General features: G+C 53.2%; 1 protein-coding gene across 2 annotated transcripts in view; it reads right to left on the bottom strand.

The window, feature by feature from the left end:
* Positions 1 to 15,800, bottom strand: part of PIGO (phosphatidylinositol glycan anchor biosynthesis, class O) — an 18,260-nt gene extending 2,460 nt beyond the window's left edge. Inside the window, exons 1-10 of one of the 2 annotated variants that reach the window (XM_010564219.1) lie at positions 15,308 to 15,800; positions 13,808 to 13,951; positions 12,538 to 12,661; positions 11,397 to 11,556; positions 10,743 to 10,916; positions 7,275 to 8,847; positions 6,557 to 6,760; positions 6,045 to 6,247; positions 5,168 to 5,238; positions 4,459 to 4,575 (exon numbers count right to left, since the gene is read on the bottom strand). In XM_010564219.1, the coding sequence (XP_010562521.1) occupies positions 4,459 to 4,575; positions 5,168 to 5,238; positions 6,045 to 6,247; positions 6,557 to 6,760; positions 7,275 to 8,847; positions 10,743 to 10,916; positions 11,397 to 11,556; positions 12,538 to 12,661; positions 13,808 to 13,951; positions 15,308 to 15,800 (3,263 nt within the window). Of the gene's footprint in view, positions 1 to 4,458; positions 4,576 to 5,167; positions 5,239 to 6,044; positions 6,252 to 6,556; positions 6,761 to 7,274; positions 8,848 to 10,742; positions 10,917 to 11,396; positions 11,557 to 12,537; positions 12,662 to 13,807; positions 13,952 to 15,307 lie in introns of those variants that run through there. The other variant, XM_010564220.1, reaches the window with a different exon arrangement.
* Positions 15,801 to 15,908: the final 108 nt, after the last annotated feature.

The raw sequence follows: 15,908 nt of genomic DNA, 5'->3' as shown, positions 1-15,908 counted from the left end.
AATTAATTAATTAGTCATTTAATAACGAAGCGACCCCTGTCTGGCTGCCTCCCGCGCGGCGCAGCCCCCGGCGAGGCAGGTCAGCGGTGAGGGGCACCGGCCCCGAGGACGGCGGCAGGCCGGAGGCGAAGCTGTCGGATGAACGGGTGCTGCCAACACGCCTGGGTTTTGGTGGTTTTTTTTCTGAAGGAAAAAAGGTTCTAGTTCCTAGCAGAGACTCAAGCATCACTTCCACCTTCCCGGTGTAGCTGCTGAATGGGAACAAAAGCATTAACAGCCAGATATGTAGAGATACCCAGGGAAGTGGAGCACCACGATGCATGCAAAGCTCCCAAACTGCTTTCCAGAACTGGGTCCATCCCCTTTTTTTATCCCAAATGGGGTACTGAGGCACAGAGAGGTTAACAACAAAAAATAAAACAACAATCTCGCTCCAAGCCATGTGGAGGGTCAGGTCAGAGCTTGGGGGAGAAGGCAGCGCTCCCCAGCCCTGCTTCCCCAAGGGGAAGGGGAGACACACACACTGAGAATGTGACCGTGCCTTGGCGTAAATAAGCAGCCTGAAGTGTTGAGGGAAGAAGAGAGAGACAGGATGGAGAAACAGGCGTGGGAACGGAGATACACCGAGCCCTGATCTCCCCGCAGCCCTTGGATCAGAGCGGGGCCAGCGCCACGGATCAGAGCGGGGAGACGGTCCCAACAGCCACAACCTTTCACAGTGGTGGCGGCCGTCAGTCACCCTTTTCCAGGTGACACACCATCCTGCCTCCAGCCTGAGACAGGGAAGTTTCCCAGCGGAGCTCTCCCCTGCCCAGAGGGACAGGGCACTGGGCAGGAGCCCTGCCAAGGAGCGCACACACAACACTTGCAAAAGCCCAAAGCACAGCAGCTTTCTGGAGTGCGGGATGGAAACTGCTCTGCTGAGCAGGCTGAGGATGACTGATCAGCAAACGCAGCCATGTCTTCTCTAGCATCAGCAGCACCAAGGTTGCCAGGCCTTGGACCAACGTTAACTCTGTCATCTCTGGCACACTCAGGAGAATGGCAGCCAAACAATCATCTTGAGGGCAGCTGGGGAAGGCCAGCAAAGACTAAAAAAGTCAATGAAAGAAAGCAAGAGCACCTCCATCCCTTGGAAAACTCATCTTCTTGAATCTGAATTCTTTGGTGTAGTGGCCAGTCTGCCTTGGCCAAGCAGCTAGCCCTCCTTGGTATCTCTGCAGTTACAAGAATGGACTTGCAGCTTTGTTACCGCAAGGTTTTGTTTAGTCTCCGGTGAGGTAAGTGTGCGTGTTTTCATGGCGCTGCAGCTCTGCTGCTCTGCCCTGGCCTCCGGGGGCCGTGAGCCCACAGCCCCAGCAGGAAGGTAGAGGGGTGATACAGAGAGATGAGGAGAGGATGCCCAAGTGCCAGCTGAGCGCTCCGACCACAAACAATGGGCTGGACAGGCTCAGCAGCGTTGTGGTGACTACTGAAAGAGGAACTAGTCCAAGAGATGGGAGAGAAGGAAGCCCAGGGGCCTGGGTGGCAGCTGCGGGGACGTCAAGGGCCAGTTCTACAGCATTAGTGACCATAAGGATTTCTGCCAGCACAAATACATGCAGGCAGCAAGCTCCCAACCAGGTTACGAGGTTACAACAAGACCTATTTGGGCTCCAGCCCTGGGGTTTAGCAACATATTTATCTTGACTAACCACACATTAAATGAAAATTCACTGGGTGGCTGCTACCTCCATTCCCTTCCTCCTATCCACACTGGTGCACCCCTCACCCATCAGCATGGCCCCCTCAGCATCAAGAACCACATTGTTATCAATTAATATGTGTGATATGACTGAAATAACCAGGGAGCTGCTAAAGTCCTGTGACCAGCCCTCATCTGTTAATATTTAAAATAGGGAAACAATAACTAGACATGATTTAGGGTTTAAGAACTACCTACTAGATAATGGGGCTTTATGTTTCTGTCCAAAAAGGTTACAGATTGTGGTCTGGTCAATAAACCTTGAAGAACCGCTTGGAACTGCTAAGATTACGGAAGAAGTAGGTAAAAGGTAATTCCTACACGGAGAGATTGTGACCACCGACTCACTGACCACTTAGTCAAATGATAACCACCTACTCAAAAGAAGACAATGAAGGAAGAAGACAGAGTCTGTGCACTAATTTGCAAGGGGCAAAGAAGAAAGAACCAATCATTAAGGAACATAGCAATGAATCTATGTTAGTTAAGTGTATAAACGTCAGAATTTTTGAGACAAGGGTGTGCTGTCTTGAGACAGACAACCATTCATGCGCATCAATGAAATTAATTTGAAAATACCTTGACTCTGTGTGTTACTGGCTTGCACACCGGGTAAATGAACCCCGTCTGTGGGACAACAACATGGCCACCAAGGAGTCACAGTATAGAGCAAATAACCTATTTTTAAGAGTGGGACCGCATAAGCCCATCATATTGTGGGATGATGCATTCCTGCCCACTCCAGCTTCCCCTGCTGCATGCTGCTACCCCTTGCCTTGCACTAGCACTGGTGTGCATGCATCCAGGTGGCAAGGCAGCCCAGGGAGTCATGCCAGCTACAAACCAGTCTCTGGCTGTGTTGGGTGAAAATAAGCAGGATAGGCCCACAGGGCAGGAGAGATGCGAGGCTGAGGTGGGAGAGGACAGCCAGCAGGTCAGAAGGAGGCCAGGCAATGGAAATAAAAAATTAGAGCAGTTTAAGCTTTCCTGGAATTGCACTCTAACACCTGAGCAAGCATTTTGCAGGGGTAAAATACAGAACTAACCCTGCCCTCAAGAGCCATTTTCCACAGTGACTGAGCACTTGGGCATAACAGCAAGAACTGAAATGATGAGAGAGGTGATGAGATGCTTTCCCTGGGACTCTCCAGGGCAGAGGACAGGAGGAGCCTGGAGTTATGCCAGCAGTCTGCAGTGAGGAACTCTAATGGGGCAGTCATGGTGCCTGAGTTAAAAAACAAATGGTATCAGATCAAAAATCAATACAGGAATCCCAGGCAAGCTGTCCTCAGCACTTTCCAGAGGGGAAAGAGACAAAAGGTTTCATAGCACCAAGTAACACCACAGTGGTTCAAGGCAGTAAGGAATCCCAGCTCCCATCAAAACTGCAGGGGGAACTTAGCTGGGATGTGGCCAGGCACCATGGTCACTGTCCTCTTCCTCTACTCATAAAGAAATACAATGTCTCTTGACTGTGAGCAGTCAAGGGTGGGTTTGGGGTAGCTCACTTGCAGGATAAAGTCCAACACAGAACACCAAGGTCAAGAAGGAGATAAGCACCAAATACGCCATCATAGATGCCATCAGCTGCAGTGCCTGGGATCCCTTCAGGCTGACATAACCCCCAGCACATACACAGACACCAGTGAGTTAAGCCACCTCCCAGAAGAGTTGTCGCCCGCTCAGGGCTTTCAAGCAGCTGTTCCCAGGCACCGGAGCTCACACCAAGGCCACTCCTACAGTTGGGACAGCTACTCCAGATTCCCCTTTCCTCTTGACCAGACCCAATATGGGGGTGAACCAATGTTCTGTCACTACATCCTGCTGCATCTCAACCGTTAACAATCAATAGCTGGCATCCAGCACCACATGCTTAGGAAGAGATTGGGAGCCCCAGCTGCTACAGCCCAGCCCACAGGTATACTGACAGGCCAAGAGCACGAGTGGAGAGTTTCTTGGTCATGGACAGAGTTCTCCCTGCTGCCATCCCCGCAACAAGCCAAGCCTGCTCAGACTGTACGAGGCAGCCCAGAGTGCTCCCCACGGCCCTTTGCGGGGCTAAGGAAGACCAGAAAAATGGGAGTGAGTGTAGGGCAGGAGAGGCCTCACTACAGAGCAACCAACTGACTTTACAGAGGAGCAGCTGCCACCGAGACCCCAGGAACCATCTGCATGTGTAACCATGTGCACTTTGATTCCAGCACGAAAACTGAGCATGCAAAGAGAATTGGTGGCTGCAGGACTTTCCCTCTCCTCGCAACCTCCTCTCCCCTCCTCAGCAGGTTCCTCCCTGTGAGTCACTGTCTCTGCACAAGCAAGGTGACACCTTGCTGGCCACTGAAGCTGACCAGCTGCACAGCGGGGACAGTTGTCAGGAAAGCAGCAGCAAGACCCCCAGTTGGTGTTTCTCCAGAGGTGCACTTCAGGACTCTTGCTTCTTGGGCTCCTGCAGCAGAGTCCTCCTGCTGCCAACAAATGCCCAGAGAGAGCTCTGACCTCCACTGCTGAGAAACACCACCACAATGAGCAGAGAACAGTTCGCTACAGTACTTTTATGCAGCGCTGAGGCAAAGGAGCTGGGGATAATCCCTGACTGCTGTCAGCAGGCACTCGTCGCTGGTGGCTCATGTACCCCTCCCGGCCCGAGGGAGGCAAGGAGACAACCACAGCCTCGGCCGATGAGCAGGTCGGGTTCCCCACATCTCCAATGCTACCTGAGCTGAAGCTGGCTGAACCAGGTGCTGACGGCACAGTCCACACGCATCACCAGGGAGATCCCCAGCAGCAGGCAGATGCTGCTCACCATGAAGCCCAGTGACTCAAAGAGGAACCTGCAGGCACAACAGACGTGGTAAGGATATCACAGCCAGCATGCCTGCAAAGACAGGCTGCTACCCTCACTCCCAGCAGACTGATTTTCCTGACAGTGAGAGGCTGGTAGCACCCCAGATCCTAAACCCTGAATTACATTCACTCCCCAGCAGTTGCTGCCTGCAACCTGGAAGCCAAGCATGCCTCTGGTTTAGAGGCCGCTCAGGACAACACCCAGGTTGGATTTTGAATCTCTCAGAGGCCAAGGCCACCTCACACTCCTACCTACTCCAAAGGTTTGCTAGTTTAGCATTTCTGGGTTTACCACTTCTGGTCTGGTATCCTCACCTTTGGCTCTCCGCCCTGAATATCCTTAGCTTGCAGGTGGACTCTGTGTGTCCTTAGAAATCAAGATAAGGACAAATTTCTAGGTTCTAGCTCAAGTCCAGCTTCTGAACTTGAAGCAGGAATTAGTTAGGGACAGTCCTACAGCCTCTGCTAGGTAAGAAGTCAGAAGATCGATCACAGGGTCTCTTCCAACATTACTGCCTATGAACTCAAGATATCAGGGATGAGCCCTAACCCAGCATCAGAGCAACTTCTGGGACTTACTTTGGGGCAAAGACCTTCCAGACCATGAGGTGCCTCCTGAGGATCATAGCTGCACAAACACAGGCCAGAAGCTGTGGGGGAGATCAGGAAAAACAAGTTACAAGTGACTCTGGAGAGACCTCCTGGGCGCTAGGTTCACCTCTGAAGTTGGTACTAAACTGCACACATCTGAAAGGTTGGTACAGCGCACAATAGAAATAAGCAAGCATCCCAAAAAGGACTCCTGTCCATCGTGTCCTCAAGTCAGGAAACACAAGCAGCTTGGGGTACACGCAGGCCCTCCTGGGGCCAGGCTGGGACAGCACAGAGGAGGACTCACACTGTGGCTAACCTGACCCAATCTTTCACTGAAAGGGGCACTCCTGCTCTCCTGCTGCAGGGCATGCCCCCTGCCTTGCACTGTCTCTGGTCTGACCACACAGGAGAATGATTTGAAGGGCTAAACCCCAGAAAGTTATTAACTTCATTCATGGGATTAAATTTCTGGTGTTTAGCTCCCTGTATCACCACAGCACAGGATCAGATAAAAACCAGAGCTGGTGCAAAATATATACGCATTGTCGGGAAGAAGGGGAGCAGGATTACAACCCTGCAGTTTCTGAACAGACACTCCCACTCTGGGCAGATGGGTACAAAAAGCAGCCTAATCCATACTGCGGCTTCCGTGCTGGAGCGCATCCCAAAGCACAGAGCAAATGGCACGGCTGAGAACAGGACCTGTGCAGCTGATCTTCCACCTGCAACCAGACATAGCACCCCTGGGCCTGTCTGTGCCCTGGCTGACCACTTTCTCTCATTGGAGTGCCCCACGGTTTGCACAACACACCAATTTCCTCTTAGACAGCCTTCCTCACAGCCATCCTGCCTCTGTCCATACCTGTGTCCCAAGGACAAAGAGGTACTTCAGCCCCAGCTGCAGCAGAGCAGTGGAGAACTTCTCCGGGGACTCTCGCAGCCTCATCTCCATCATGTGCTCCTCCACCTCCTGCAGCTCCTCCTGGGGCTCCTTCCTGGGCTTCTTCCTCTGCGAGCTGGGCATCTCACACACAAAGGGCCAAAGCAGGAGCAGAGGGCAGCCGACTACCTCAAGGACAAAGGCACATGAAGTTACTGGAGCCCAGGAGGTGAGGAGCAGCCTAGGCTCCACCATCATGCCCTGGACGTGCAGGCAGCATATACCCCAGTTCCAGTTTGCTGTTCAGGCACAACTGCATGGAGGCTGCAGGCCACGGGCAGCTCTGTGGCCCCAGAAGGGGACAGCAAGGATGTTGCTGTTCAGCTGGTGCCGGAGCCTTCAACACCTTGTGCTCAGCCTGCAAACCTCCAGACAAGGCAAAGCGATGAGCCATGCCTGCTCAGGCTCAACAGCCCAGGAAGAAACTGAATTACCTGCAAAGAGGATATGGGAGGCAAACGTGTTGGCGCCCACCAGGACAGCAGGCAGGAGGTTCGTGCTGTGGTCAAGGTGGAAGCCCACAAAGGCTGCATTCCAGTGGATGGCCGGGAAGATGGGCTGGTGGCCTGTGGAATAGAAGAACTGGGAAGCAGCAAGGAGCCAGGAGATGACTGCATACCAGGGCACCGAAAAAGGCTCTGAGAGACAAAAAAAATTTTAAAAGAGAGAGAGAGATCAGCATCAAGGAACAAGACAGATCGACGGCACAAAAAAACCCTACTGACTTTTCTTCCAGGTTCCCTTTCCATGCTCTCTCTTTTGAGAGACAGTAGCCAGTCAGGCTCCCACCACAGATACAGCGAGGGGCCAAGCATTCCCTCTGCTGCTTGTCCTGCTACTGGACTCTGTCAGCAGCAATGGGGTTTGGTGGCTGCTTGCACCCTCGGAAGAAGGGATGAGAGTAGAGCCCCCTTCCCTGATACAAGGGACTCCACCTCCTCCCACATTATGTCCCTGCTGCACACATCTCTCTTCTACTAGAGGATTTAAGCAGCTCTAAAAAAGCTAGGAGGATCCCCTGAGGATCAGTGCACTGCCATTCCCCAAGAGCAGAGACTGGACCTTGCCTCTCCCACTGGAAATAAGACAAGGTCGCTGCACGTAAGGCCCAGGTCGCACATCCAGAGGATGTTCTACTGAGCCCTGACTCACCAGCATCTCCAGCAAGGCCTTTGGCACGGGTGTGGATGTGCAGCAGCACAAAGGCCTCCAGGAAGAGGAGAAGGAAGGCAAGACTCAACCGCTCGCTGTGCAGAAGCATCAAGAGGAAGCCCAGCAGGGTGAGTGCTATGACCAGGGCTGCCGAGTACACGCTGCCCAGCCCATAAGCTGCGACAGTGGCCTTGCAGCTGCCCCGCTCCAGGCGGCTCTTCTGAGACTCCTGCATCCTCTTGTAGATCTGAGGGATGACGTGGAGGAAGTCGACTTCAGAGCTGGGAACCCCCAGGTAGGGAGTGACAATGGATCCTGCCGACTCCCGTGTGTCCTTTGCAAACACCGTCATGGGATTGCACAGTAGGAGCAGCAGCCCCATGGATGCTAGTCCGTAAACAGCCCATGGAAAGGCAACAACTGCCACCTGCACCAGCTCCTGCAGCTTGCCGAGAGAGTCGTCAGCGCTGGAGGCAACAGCCCAGTAGCAGGCAATGCAGAGGACCACCAGTGGGAAACACCAGCGCACAAAGAGCACGAGGGGGTCCGAGCTGTTCAGGTTGCCATAGTGTCGCAGCCAGCTCCGCACTGCATAGACCAGCCCGGCCAGCAAGGCCACGCACAGGAGGTAGAAGAGGTTCTTGGCCCGTGTGTTTCTCAGGCTGGCAAGGGGGGAGAGGAAAAGAGAGGGCCGGCACTGAGGGATTTCTTCGCGGCACTGATGGAAGAAACCGGACAGGCGCACACAGACCAGGAGCATGGCCACGAGACACAGCAGGTACCAGATCTCTCTCCGATAAGAAGAAAAGCCAAGGAGCTGCTGCTTGGGGCCTTCTGGCACAGTCAGACGACCGTCCCAGTGGAGCTTCCCTACTAGCAACATCACCAGTGAGGCCAGCAGGAACGGGGCTACCCGGGCCTCGGCCACCACAAAGCTATCAGAGAACATAGCTCCGCAGCGGAAGAGCAGGATGCCCATGGGGAAGGCCAGCCTCAGCCACGCTCGCAGCCTCTGCCTCAGACTAACGGTGGCCAAGGGTGGCTGACTGCCCACCAAACGGGCTCGCTTGGGATACTGGCCCCACCAGTGCCAGAAAAAACCCAGCTGAGAAGCAGCAGCTGCCCATGACAACACCAGGAGGAGATCCAGCCCCTCCTGGGTGAATGCATGGGCCAGCCCAAGCAGAACAGCCACCACAAGGCCCCATAGCAGTGGGTACAGGAGGCAGCTGCGATAGAAAGAGCCTGATGATGCGGCCAGCTCTGAGGCCACATAGCAGAGCAAGCAGGAAGCAGCAATAAGGGTGCAGCCCCCCACCATACGCAGGGGATGGAAGCGTGCCCAGGACTGGGTGCACACAGCCCGTGCCTCTCGCAGGTAGAGCTGGAAGCGACTGATGAGGCTTCCGAGCCTGGACTCCAGCTCTGGAGGCACCAGTGTCTCCCCCTGCACCTGGGCCAAGAGCTGAGTGTGCTCCTCCATGGCGCCGGAGAAGAGCTCCTGCAGGCGCTGGAGCTGCTCTGCTGGCAGGTCCTGAGCCACCAGCGAGTAGGAGTGCAGGAACCGGTCCACCTACAGGAGAGGGGACACAGGGTTAGACAGTGGCACTGGGACCACTAGGAACAGGTTTCAGTGCCTCACACAGCCCCTTCAGAATGGAAACAGCCCCAGTCTGCCAACCCCTGCCAGGACAGACCTGTCCCCAGCCACATCGCCCAGGGCTGGTCAGCCAAAGCCAGGATGTGAACAGCAGGAAGCACAATCCCTGTACCAAAGTGACATCCCGCCCAAGTGACGTATACATCCCGACAGCCACACTGACTCCTCTCAGTTCTTCACCTGCAGGTGCACCTCTGGTAATGCTGTCCACCACTAAGGGCTTTTATACAGAGCCTTTGGTAACAGTAAGGCAAACATCCCCCAGAAGTTCGAGTCACTACTAGCTATTAATCTGCACCCAATGTCGACTTCTACATTGTTTGTCTGAGAATAGACATCAAATTAAAGAGCTTATAGTGGGTCAAATCAAACTGCTCCCTCTTCTTCAATACAGGCACATTAACCCACTGTACCATGGGCTAAGGAGAACTCATTCTGCTTCCTGCTTCAAGAGGACAGACACAGAGGCAGCTATGATCCCAAAGTCGTAAAAAAAGTCTTACAAGGGCATTACCAGGGCAGGGCACCTATACAAACATCCAGCTGCTCAGCAGCATAGATCTGCTCAAGCCCTGAAACACATCAGTATCTTCACATGCCTTTCAGTTGCCTCAGAACACAGGCAGAATCAGTCTGCCCCTGCCCATGAATGGCAAACATATGCAGCAGCTCTCTCACAGGCCTGCATGACCTCCCCTGTATGCAAAAGCTTCTTCAACACCAACGTGATAAAGCCAGCAACCTCCTCAGACAAATGAGTGCAAATATTTAAACAGGCAGGACTAGATAACACTAATTCCTAATAGATGATGATCAATATCTTCAGTGATTAATGGACAGTAACGTACATTATCACCTTTAAATGACAAAGCACTGTGCAGCAGAGAGGTGAACATTTCTGTCTTCCCATCAGCAATCATATCCTCTCCAGCTCCTCACTGACTTGCACCAGTGGTGTCCACCTGGCACAACAAGTTGCTGTCTGGGGGCTGGAAGAGATATTCTTGCGCTCCTAGCAATCCAGAGGTCCCTCAAAGGCAGGCTGACATGCAGCTCAGACACATGCCTGGCAATGTGTGTGGCAAATCTGGCTCTGTAGCATGCCCAGAGCCACAACAGACGGCTCTCATGTCCTCCATAGAGGCTCTGGCTTGCCCTGGCACATGGCCTGCTCCATTGCCTGGGCTTCTTTTATACCTGGTATTGTCACTCTCATTCAAGTTTTGTAATTCGGCTCTTGGGGTTCTGTATTCTGTTGCACTTGGTGTAAACTGTTCCTTCTCTATCCCACTTTACTGTCACCTGTTAGATGCCATTTCTTTTATTTAGTCCTTCATTACTGTTTTCCTTCCGCCACTGATCTAGAATAGCTTTTTAGCTAAGGTTGTTTCTCCTCCAGAACTGAAGCAGCATCAAAACATCCATTTGTACTCTTGAATCTCCATTAATGAGACTTGCCCCTAGTCGTCTTCAGCCTTGAGGAACCAGCCTCCCCAGTTACCAAATCCACCTCTGACCACCTGGGACCAACCCTCACCCTGAAGCAAATGCCACCTTCCCGGCCAGTATTTTCCACACCACAGCACTCACCACCAAGCACTAAACAGGTATCTCTCTTTTCTCTTTTGGGAAAATGGTGCCGCCCTTTACTAGAGCAAACACTGCAAGGAGGTAACTCTTCAATGTAAGCTCCCCACGAAGATAACGTCATGTCCCCACCCCACCTCCACCAAACAAAAGAGGTCTGTGCTTAGAAAGACATTCCTTCTCTTCTCTAGTTCAATGGGGAGGCCTACTGTGGGCCGTACCTGTTTGGCGTTGATGTGATAGACTGAGAGCTGCTGCAAGGCTGTAGACACAGCATCACCATCCCCGGAGAACAGCTCAGCCATCACCTCCCCAATGTTACTGTAGGGGATGGGCACACCCAGCAGCAGGGCCACAGTGGGCACCAGGTTCACCTGGGGAACGGCCTCAGGCTCCTGGAGAGGCAGGGGAGGAATCAGAAATTTGGAAAGAACACAGCAACACAGCTTTTTACTCAGGTTAGAGGACGATGGGGAAGACATCCCTATTCAGAGGGGAACGTGGGGAAGCCAGGTGTGGGAAAACACAGGGGATGGCAGAGGCACAGCTCTGCCCTCCCAAAGTACCCTGTGGAGGGGAGGATGCCTGCTGGGACCTGCAGGTCCTTGGGTATGGCCCCAGCTGTCTAACAGTTCACCTGACCCCACGCAAACACCCCTCACAGCTGGAGGGGCCTGAACATGGGTACCAAACACTTCAGTCACCTGCATCCTGTGTCAGCCTTTCCACTGTTCTCTCAGGAAAGATGACAGACGCCCCATCCCTCTCAATCTAAACAATCCCAATCAAACCGTTGCTCTCTGTAACCCCAGGATGCAGTTTTCACCCCAGATGCCACCTCAGGTAGTGACAGCTAAGGATCAGCTTCTTCTCACCTCCGGAGGGCTAGTGCCAAACAGGGGTGTTTTGCTGTACACAAACAGAGCCGCATTCACTTCCTTCTCGCTGTCGCCGCCATGGTCTCCAGTCTCTGTCATGCCATGGTCCCCAGCCACCAGAAGGAGGGTGTCATTCCCCAGGTGATCCACCAAGGACCTATCACCAGGATAAGGAGGGTCAAATCCTATCTGTGCAGGGGCTCAAATAGCCCAGGTGGGAGTGTACATGTTCCCACCAAGCTTGACTGCACCACAGAGGTAAAGCCCACAAAAGGATACGAGCAAAACTACGTGCTGACACAGAGCCGTAACAACTGAGCCAGGTACCAGGGCAATGGATGCTTTAAAACCAAACTGAAAATTCAGAGCCCTGAGACAGAGTGGACTGAGCTTGCTTAGGTCCCCAGTGAACGGTGGCTGGCTCTTCAGTGACTTCAGGCATCTTGACAAAATGCAATTCAGAAGAAAGTTTCCCAAGAGGAACAAATTTTAAGCTGCTTCTATTTGCATATTGTATATTGCATCATGTTCTGCAAGCAATCTCCTACTTTTAAGGAAAAAAGAGGCAGTAGGTATGACACAATATATAGTGCACTCTCAGATGCAGCAGGACAAGTTACCCACTCCTTCTAGCAGCAAAATTTAAAGCAGTCCTAAGAATCAAAAGCTGCAGCATTTTGGGCTGATGCACAGCTGTGTGATCAGGATTCCTGGATCCCATTCTGCCCTCTGACACAAAGGTGCAACTCACAGGCCTGTGCAGTAAATGCAGCGTTCCCTAGCCAGGGTCTTCCAAGTGCTTCTCAAACAATAGCCAAACCTCAGTGTGATAATCTCCATTTTAAAGATGGAAAGAGTGAGGTTCAGCCTCTTGATGTTTTGTTTGAGAACCAAGGCTTCAGGAACTGAAGACAGCCTTACCTCTGAAACCAAACCTCTCATGAACATGTGTCTATGCAACGGAGACTGCCCCACAGCGGGGGTTTCAGCTGCTGCTGGCCAAAGCTGCTCTCTGTGTTAACAGGCACAGTAAGCATCCCCTGTTGCCCTCTGCATCTGCAAACTCCCTGGGAAGGCCCCACCAAGCCTGGCTGAAGGAAGAGGCCAGCTGGCAACCCCCCACCGCCGCACTAATCACCTGAGCATCTCATTCATCTGGGTGAGCTTCTTAGCCATTTCAGGGTGGTCAGGTCCATGTTTGTGCCCACAGTGGTCCACGCCGAGGAAGTGAGCAATCAGCACGTCCCATTCACCACTGTCCACTGCAGAACAAGAGCAGCCTTACCATACACTAGCCTGGGATTCAGGCACGGGCTCTATGGCTGGATCCTCCTGCCAGAGCTTTCTAGTTGCCTATGGAAACTGCTGTTTCTTCCCCTCCTTCCATTGTCACTCCCAGCTCTCAAGTAGATTGATGCAGGTTTTAACAGAGGCACACTCTTCGTTTGCGGGTGTCTGGGTGCAATGCCGCGGGGAGCTCCATGCCCGGGAAGCTGCTCAGTACCCATAGGTTTTGTTCACCACCCCTCAGGAAAGGAATGGCCCAGTGTCACCCAAACCACCTTGAAATACCCTTAACTCAAACTGCTGCAAACTGAGCTAAACCAAGGGGATGCTTAAGAAAAGGAGAATCCAGAACTCCAGTCCCCCCCGGAGGTATTTCAGGTCGGACTCATCAACACGCCCCTCTGCATCCCACTCAAGACACAGGCCCGGCACACTGACGCCGTGCCTAGCTAGAAAGTTATCCTGGCCTCTCCCCTCTGCTTGACACATGACAACCAACATATTTGGAGTTAAATGATGAACTGCAGCTCTCCCACAAGGCACAAGGACTTCCCCATGAAAGGCCACTGCACCCTTGATTCACTTAGATTCATACACAGATAAAGCCAACAGCATTCTCGTCAGTCCCAGGACCTCAGGGAAGAGTCTGAAATCACCTAAAATTCACAAACCAATCTCACACTTCACCTGCTTCCCAAGACTAGAAGCCACCCATGCTCTACTGAGAGCAGTGCTGTGCCCCAGCCTCCCGGCAGGTAGCTGCACTGTTGTGTATTTCCCAGAGCACTGTGTGCCTGCCCGGCCAGCCACATGTCAATGTTAAGCTGCTCCTTCCTGGCAGTATATTTCTAGGACAGATGTAGAAGTCTAGCCTCATCCCATCAAGCTGCACTCTCTCCCAAATGGAGGAAAGGTATTTACAGAAACATTTTACGGGCCCAAAAAACTGGCTTATCTGTGGAAATCCAGCTAGAAAAATCCACTGTAATCCCCGGGCCGCAGTGTGTGACTGTCCAGTGCCACTCAGTAACAGAAAAAACTCTTCAGTCCTACCCCAAACTTGCAGCAGGACCCCTGCATGCGTAAAGGGTTACCCAGGCCCTGGGGGAAGAGCTGCTTACCAGTCGGATAGAGATGCTGCAGGATCCCATCATCCACAGTGTGAAGGTCCTTCACGTTAAAAGAAGGGAAGAAATACGAGCGGAAAAACTTCTTTGGGAAGAGTCCTTCCCAAGTGTCATCACCCATGAAGACCACTCTCCTTCCTGAGGCAGCAAGAAAGGAATTAATGAGAGCAGGGAGCCCATGCAAGTCATGCTGTTACCCTCACTAGCTCAAAGAGCCTGGGCAGATCCAGGTCAGGGTCTGGAGCACTGGGTCCTCTCCAAACCACACTCAAAACCTACCTACAATTAAAATTACTATCTGGCTGGAAATGAGTTTGAATACGGGGAGTGACCAGCCCTGTTTCTAAGCCTACAAGTGCCCCCCACACCAAACCCACCTGCAACTCATCATTGACCTCTGACACGTCACTGCTGCAGAAAGACCCATGGGTTGAACGGGCCAGGAATCATGCAGGTACCCACCCATACTACAGCAGCACTTAGGAAGGTGCAGTGCAAAGCAGACAAACCCTCACCCAAGGCCCATGACCCCACTGTAAAACACAAGGCAGTAGACGGCTGCTGACAAGGGCTGAGTAGAAGCTGTGAGTCCTGGGCTCCAACTTGAAACACATCGGTGGTGGGTTTTCATAGGCAGAAAAGAGAAGGCAAAAGCACTGATGTTTCCCTGCTGCCCTCACTCTGCATGTCCTGCCTGCCACAAGCACACCCTCCATGTTTCCACAAAGCCTCTCCAGCCTGGGAGCAGGAACCATTTCCTCTGGCGCAGCGTCACCACTGTTTTTCACCTCGGATGATTTACTGTGTTTGCCCACCTTACTTGCACACAGGGGAGTGTCACCTCATTCCAGGCACTGGTATTTGTCCCACTCTGAGCCTTGGAAGGAAGTCTCTCTGGGTAACAGAAGACTGAGTCCTGTCCCCTTCTCTCTATTCCATCATCCCACCCTAACAGGCCCTTTACAGCTGAACTAAGCACACCACAGTGGCACCAAGCTATACAGAAAATGTGATGGGGTCACTGCCAAACAGCAGCAGGCAGCTAGCCAGGCATGCTTGCTGCCTGAGTGACACCCCACAGCACACCTGGCACCAGCTCCTCCCTCGTCACGCGTCTCAGCTGAACGCAAACACAACACGACACGACTGACTGCCCTTGGCTTTGTAGAGCCGTTCCTGGCAGTGACCTTCTGACATTCACGTCAGTACAACCACTTTTCACCTACTTTCTCATCATCTTTGAAGGTGATGATGAAGATGAAGCCGTGGTCCCAGCTACTTCTTACTCCTAGTACATAACGGAGAAACCCTGCCTGACTGACAGCTCTGTCTGAGACAACTGTCAACTGAGTAGGGCAAAAGAATTAGCTGACGGGGCGGAGGTGTTGTAAGCAGTTACCTTCCCAGGGAGAGGGGAATAAAGGTCCCACGTGAGTGCTGACCACCGGCTTGCATGTGCCCTGTCCCAGCAGGACACCGCCACTGCCCACCTACCGTTCTGCACCAGCTGTGCCAGCAGGTTGTCCTCTTGGATTGCATACGTGGCAAAGTTGCTGCCCACGTCAATGAAAGTGGGCAGTGAGCCGGTGGTGAGGCCCTTGATGCGCTGCATGGTGGCCGTGGGGGGATCGGCTCGGAAGCGGTAGAGGCGGGCATGGTGGGGTTGGGAGGTTGCGAGGCGATGCAGGAAACTCAGCTTGTTCTCATAGGGCAGCGGGCTGGCCTTGGCTGGGTTAAAGTGGGCAAACTCAAAACTGAGAGCATCGATGATGACAAGCACGGCCTTGGCAAAGCGCTGGGGTGCCCAACAGGAGCCCGGTGGGAGGCTCTGCCTCTCCCAGGGTGGTGGCACGAGCGGGTCTGAGCAGGAACTGCTGCTGGCGAGCTCGATCCGGGTGAGCAGGAAGCCGCTCATGAAGAGGCCGATACCAGCAAAAAAGAGAAAGCAGACCCAGGCCAGGAAGAGCAGCACCGGCCACCGCTGCATTCTAGGGGGAAGGACAAGCAAGCTCAGCCCCCTGCGGCTCTACCCGGGCCAGCACCCACCCCTGGCCGCTGCCCTGCGCCCCGACACCCCTCACACCCACCGGTCCCA

The sequence above is a fragment of the Haliaeetus leucocephalus genome, unplaced genomic scaffold (genome assembly GCF_000737465.1).
Source record: "Haliaeetus leucocephalus isolate CR32 unplaced genomic scaffold, Haliaeetus_leucocephalus-4.0 Scaffold176, whole genome shotgun sequence".
Lineage (NCBI taxonomy): Eukaryota > Metazoa > Chordata > Aves > Accipitriformes > Accipitridae > Haliaeetus > Haliaeetus leucocephalus.
The sequence above is the reverse complement of the archived record's forward strand: the minus strand, read 5'-3'. Positions and strand labels throughout refer to the sequence as shown.